The sequence below is a fragment of the Protomyctophum bolini genome (genome assembly GCF_963924005.1).
Source record: "Protomyctophum bolini genome assembly, chromosome: 23".
Classification (NCBI taxonomy): Eukaryota; Metazoa; Chordata; class Actinopteri; order Myctophiformes; family Myctophidae; genus Protomyctophum; species Protomyctophum bolini.
In genome coordinates, this window is record NC_137884.1 from 26,805,591 (window position 1) to 26,811,708 (window position 6,118).

Below are 6,118 nucleotides of genomic sequence, written 5' to 3' on the forward strand. Positions count from 1 at the left end.
TCAATGTATATAGTCATTTAGGAGGGCCAACTTTGCAGAATGTAAAAAAGCAAAACGACGTTGGAGGGGTTGTTTTTTTTTACACATCAATTTAGATTTTTATTCAAAGAATTGTACATAACAATAAAGGCATAAAGCACGTTATTTTCTTTTCCTTTTTCAATTTACAAAAGAGATGCTTGATGTTTGTATTAACGACAGTAACAATGTTTCTCCCGATGGTTCAAGGAAGCAAAACCAAATTATGCATCAAATTACCACCCTTACTCATGTCCCCTCCCCACCCTTCCCCTAAAAAAAAAGACAAAACCAAACCACACATTGAACAGATCAGAAGAGAAAAAAAACAAAAAAACAGCAATGTTGAAAACAATCTGACAACTAAGTTAAGCAATAAGACTAAAAATAAAGCATCAATTTTTTTCCCAGCTGGCTTTTTGATGTGTTTCTGAAACCATGTGGTACTTTTTTTACTCACAACTACAAACTACACTTTTCTAAATGAACAGGTAGTGAATTCACTGTACATGACGAGGGCTTTGTTCCGTTTTATCGCTACACCTTCCCCCCCACCCACCCAACGCAAGGACTGTCTAAAGAGGACGAGACGCGAAGACCGTAACGGGCGCCGCCATGTTGCTCCATGGAAGGAAATAAACATGCGCAATGGGCGGGCTATATGCAGCCAACACTTCCTCGTTTAGCTTCCTTGGTCTCAACTGCGCATGTTTCTTTCCTTCCATGGAAGCAACATGGCGGCACCCTTACGGTCTTCGCGTCCCGTCCTCTTTAGACAGTCCTTGACCCAATGCACACCCTCCGTTATGAGAACCTACTACCCCTCTGCGGCCGGGCTCAGACCCGGTGGTTCTGGGACCGCTGGGTCTGTGGTGGTGGTAGTAGTGCCGTCTGCAGCCGCTGTTGTTGTTGTACTCTGGGCAGATGAAAGGCCTTGTCATGAGAACTGGACATGCTGAACTGCAGGAATCTGTAAAAAAAAAAAAACGAAAAGAAAGAAATGCAGATGTACATTATTAGCATGGGCACCATTTCATTTAGAGTATATGATCCTGTCGGAGCGGATGATATCGTTACGTCATGTTGTGGTATTGTTTTGTAGTCGACAGGCAGCAACTTCCCTTTCCCTCAAACCGATTTTTCTCAATAAAAGCTACAGGCTATACGAGAGCTTTTGAGAAAAATCGGTTTGAGGGAAAAGGAAGTTGCCGCCTGTTTTTCCTGTCTGTCGACTACAAAACAATACTACGGACTTTTGAAACCGAGACCAGGCTTTCCTCCGAGGGGTTGGAAAGCCTGGTGAGGCGAGGTTAGTACATTATGTACTGTATAACAAATGTAATGATGATTAACCCATTCTGAACGGGAACCCATGTTGGTGTTCGCATCATGTTATGCTTTAGCTATTGAAAAATAGCAGATCTACAAGCTCATAGCGCGCCACCGAGTGGCGCGCTACGAGCTTGTAGGTCTGCTATTTTTGAAAAATCGAAGAACGACTGACTTTTTTTAAATCTGATCTCAGGTCAGAATGGGTTAATCAGACCAGTGTGTGTCCTGCAGTGGAAAACCTCGTATGAATCTGATCTCAGGTCAGAATGGGTTAATATAGATCCACGTCGTTCAGTAAAATTATAACCAAAGGCTGCTGCTGCTCGACCAATATGGATTCAAGTATAAGGAAGTTGTTGTCTTGTTGTCGGAGACTCACCGATTGATATGAAGTGGTGTAGACCATTACGTTCTGCTGCTGGCCGTCTGCTGTGATGATTCCTGCTGGCAATGGATTTGCTAATGAGAGGAAAAGAAACAAGTTAATGGGGTGCAGTACTTAGTTTAGACAGTTTTTGGTTTAGACTAGTCATTGGTTAGACCAGTCATTAGTCCTACAACTACAACCTATCTCAAACCCTCACCCTAAACCTAACCTCCCACGGGGCAGCACATCTAAACCTATAACCTTAACCCATGTCTAAACCAATGACTAGTCTAAACTAAGTATGCACCCCAAGTTAATCTGCTATACCCGGCATTTTGCCTGCTCCGCAGATTGAAAAAAACACGTGGGGCAGCGTAGGAAATGTAGTCGCTGACTAAATATCTGAAGGCATTTTATAAAATTGTGAAGTCAATGTATACATTTCAGTGCCATGAACATATTTCTTTGAACCAGGACTTTCCTTAGTAGTTTAATAAGACATTAAACAGGGTTCGTATACACATTTGGAATTTCATACTAGGAACCCTGAATAAACTGGTAAATGTAAAAATAATTTCAACAGAATATATTGGTGTTATATTTATCCAGAGATAATTATTTGTATTGTACTCACTGAAGCTATCATCTGTGAGCTCCTCTCCAAGGCTTTCTCCCACCGACACACCGGGCATTCCCTTCTCTCCCTTCATGGCCTGGAAAACACCAGCATATACATAAACATGGGAGAAGTTACATGGTTATGACTAGTACTTTAATTACCCTGGTAATTTAGCCATATGTGGGGCTGTTCGTAATACTGCTGTAATGCCTGAATTAAACGTTGTTGCGTGCAGGTGTTGCGGGGAGTCGGGTACAGAGTGGCATTCGGACGCACCACCATTCCGATTACATGCGGCTTCCGCATCCGCATGCGGTAAGAGTTAAGGCTCATTCAGTCTGGATTTTCGGTGGTGAGGTGACCACCGCTCCGGTGGTGAGCTGACCACCGGAGCTGAAATAACATTGAGCGGTGGTGAGTAAAAACAGAGAGAAGGGCTGGGGCGGTGGCGGTGGTTTGCTCTTCACCGCGGCTCAGTGACGTCATGTTGTAGTTCGGTGGTCACCTCACCACCGAAAATCCAGACTATGTATATGAGCCTTTAGGGTTCAGTTTAGTAATGAGCGAGTTGGAATGGCGGTGCGTCTCCAAATAGCAGGCTTCGGAATGCCGGTGTGTAATCAAAATAGACAAGCTCACAATGTGTCACAGTGCAGAATGTAACTTAGACAATTTACACTATTACAATTTACAATTTAGGCATTTAGCAGACGCTCTTAATCCACTGAAATCCAGAGCGACTTACATTAAGCAAGAACAAAAAAGCATGGGTATACATCACAACAATATAAGCATCCATCACTCGCCGAGGTGAAGTGTAAAAGAGAAGAGGGTTTAGTCACATCACAGTACGCGCCACAGCCCTGTAAGTAACCATTTTGTAGATCTATTGCTTCTCACCTCTCTGAACTTCTGCAGGTAGAGTTTGAGCGGCTCCACGTACATGTCGAAGCCCAACGTGGACATGGCGAACAGGATGTCCTCGCCGTTGATGGTCTTCCTCTTCTCCTGGTGACAGCGCTCGCTCGCCTCCGACGTGATAAAACTGATGAACTCGCTCACGCACTCCTGCACACACTCCTTGGCGTCTTTTGCGATCTATATATATGAGACACACACACGTGCAAAACATGGGGATGAAAGGAGGATTCTCAAAGTAGTCCTATGAAGCTAATGTATTCCGTTTATACAAATTATTCTTATTAACCACTTAATTTTATACATAGTTGTACGGTGGAAAAAGTAGACAATCTACAAGCTCATCGCGATGCACCGTGAACTTGTAGATCTGGCTTACATGCCCACTAAGGACGGGAACCCCTTTTGGCATTTTACCCCTTCAGGACTAGATCAACTTTTGAGGTTCTTGTTGCCATGTACAGTATATATATATTAGCAGCAAAACATTTTCTCTCATTTTTGAATGAGATCTGAAGCATCAGATCTCAGTTGGAATTATGTAGTGGGCTTTAAGATGAATTTACACTCATCGCACGACGGTGTAGCTTTGCCAAAACAGATGGATCCATACACGACATACACACTTTGAAGATCTGCAGATATTGTCCAAGTGATTGTGCAACACAATATAATCTAGCAGCCATTTACACACAACACACACACACACACACACCACATACCTTTCCAGTCTGTGGTACAGCGTTCTTCATGATACGCGCCACATTGGCAATGGGAAGATAGATATCCTGCTCCCTGAAGTTCTCTTTGATTCCACTCTCGTCATGATCATTCAGACTCTCCTCTCCATCATCTGAGAGACACACACACACACACACACATATATTAGCTAAAGACCTCATTTAAGAAGTGGGGGTCATGTGTTTGTGTGTAACGTTTATTTTCTTGGGGCCTCACCCTCCTGAGATTGGAGCACATAGTGAGCAGGCGCCATGTATTCGCCAGTGATGCCCAACTGGGAGGCATCGGTAGTAGAGCTGTCCCCATCCATCTGAAAAACACAACAAAGACATGACGACGCATGCCGAAAACAGGCGATCTTTGAGACCAAGAAAGCGTTGTTTATATATTGTACTGTAATTAACATAGTACCACCACTACCATCCATATGGTTGATGCTAAATTGAGCTCTCCCTCCTAATTTAGATATGCATGTTAATGAACAATATGACAATGTCACATGACATTGAAAATATTTCGGTCACGGTCATCTAAATGTTTTAGCTTAATCCAGAGCATATTTTCAACAACGTAAACCCCCAGCTGTAGATATATAGGTCATTCAATGAAAAACGCATTTTACGGGTGCTTTAACGGGGTGCATACTATAATTATATTATTATACATGATATGAAGCAGCCACTTTCACTGGTCGTCAAGCTGCAATTATGTATTAACCACACGCTGATAACATGTGGACAGTTGAGCTGCAGGATCTCTGCACTAGCCTTTCGCTTGTTTTACCATTAAATAAAATAAATAAAACAATATATTTGTTTTCGCTTAAAAGAAAGAAAGGATCGCGCGGCTACGGCGTATAGCCGTTAGCAGTGAGTAGTACTGCTAGCTGCTGCTAGCATGCAGGCTAACGTGGGTTTATTCCCCCACCCCGCGATATTTGCGCAGCGGTCAACGAACAGTATATGTATATTTTTTTTACCTGTTGCGATTAAACGTGTACATTGTGTCGCCATCGCGTCGTGCATAATAATACATAAAGTCCGTTCTGCTGGTCGGTCGTCGCCGCGCGGTGCGAACAAGTTAACAAAAGCCGTCTCCCCCCGTGTGACTGGCCTGTTCTCTTTGTCGGAGCGACAACACAGAACAACAGAGAAGGGACACCTCGCGGCAAGGCAACGACGCGACGCGTCTGACTCTGGCTGGGCCGAAAACGAAACGCGGGCTCAATTCGATATTTTCTACTAGTTCGGCCCGCGGGATAACACTTCCTGATCCGATGCAGCCCTCGCTCACTCACTCAGACAACAAATAAAAAAAAGCAGACAAGCGACGGACATTTCCATTCGAAGCTAACGAGGAATCGGTTAGCAATCATTGGCCGGAGCCAGACACAAACCTGCAATGAAGCCCTGGTTGGTTACCTTCTTGAAACGGCTGTTTGGTTGGACGGAAAATGGCTGCGAAAGAACCAGTCCCGGCGCTGCACTGCGCCCCACTGGCCGCTAGGGGGGGGGGGGGGGTGAGGCGGGGCGAGGGGAGGGGGTAGTCCATCAAAATCAGTAGTGGTGGACAGCAGTACAGTTCAAGTACAAACTGTACATTTACTCAAGACAACTTAGACCAGTACCAATTTTTATGTATTTTTTTTTACTGGAGTATTTCCAATTTTCAATACTTTTTTTTTTTTTTAATGAATTGAACAATGTGGACCCTCTTGTAAACAAGTGTAATGCTTTATTGGGTCGTCCACTCTCACAGTTAACTTTGTCTTTGTATTGAGTTGTGCTTGAAATGTACTGTAATTCTGCAAACTATATATTTCAAATAATCAATCAAAGAAAAATTGTTAGAGACAGTATAGGCTTTCTTGGGTTTTTAATCCCCTGCAACTGTACTTTCCTCAGCAAACTGTATAAAGTATTAATTCAAACAATCAATCAAACTTTGAAGTAAAGGGTACATTAACCAGCCAGCCCTGAGCGTGTAGTGTAGACCTTATGCAAAATGAGAACTTTTTTATTTTATTTTAATGCGAATACCTTTGTACTTTTACTCGATACACTTTGAAATAATACCGGACTTTTATTTTAGAACAGAGTATTTCTACGTTCAACATTGTGGTA

General features: G+C 43.2%; 1 protein-coding gene across 3 annotated transcripts; it reads right to left on the reverse strand.

The window, feature by feature from the left end:
- Nucleotides 1-69: 69 nt before the first annotated feature.
- Nucleotides 70-5,496, reverse strand: nfyba (nuclear transcription factor Y, beta a). Of its 3 annotated transcripts, none has more exons than XM_080757315.1 (7): nt 5,392-5,496; nt 4,212-4,305; nt 3,977-4,107; nt 3,237-3,434; nt 2,352-2,430; nt 1,730-1,809; nt 70-988 (listed from the first exon to the last, which is right to left on the reverse strand). In XM_080757315.1, the coding sequence occupies exons 2-7, from the start codon at nt 4,303-4,305 to the stop codon at nt 956-958; spliced, it is 615 nt and encodes a 204-aa protein (XP_080613441.1). In that variant the 5' UTR covers nt 5,392-5,496; the 3' UTR covers nt 70-955. The 3 variants fall into 3 exon arrangements, with proteins under 3 accessions (XP_080613441.1, XP_080613442.1, XP_080613443.1); XM_080757316.1 differs by having other exon boundaries at nt 5,417-5,470; XM_080757317.1 differs by lacking the exon at nt 5,392-5,496 and adding an exon at nt 4,975-5,308.
- Between the last annotated feature and the right edge of the window lie 622 nt (nt 5,497-6,118).

Bases quoted from the DNA above. Each gene is read 5' to 3' on its own strand.
- nfyba (XM_080757315.1), bottom strand. From the start codon at position 4,305: ATGGATGGGGACAGCTCTACTACCGATGCCTCCCAGTTGGGCATCACT. The intron at 4,108-4,211 runs GTGAGGCCCCAA...TGTGTCTCTCAG, and splicing joins TGTGCTCCAATCTCAGGAGG to ATGATGGAGAGGAGAGTCTG. The intron at 3,435-3,976 runs GTATGTGGTGTG...TCATATATATAG, and splicing joins CTGTACCACAGACTGGAAAG to ATCGCAAAAGACGCCAAGGA.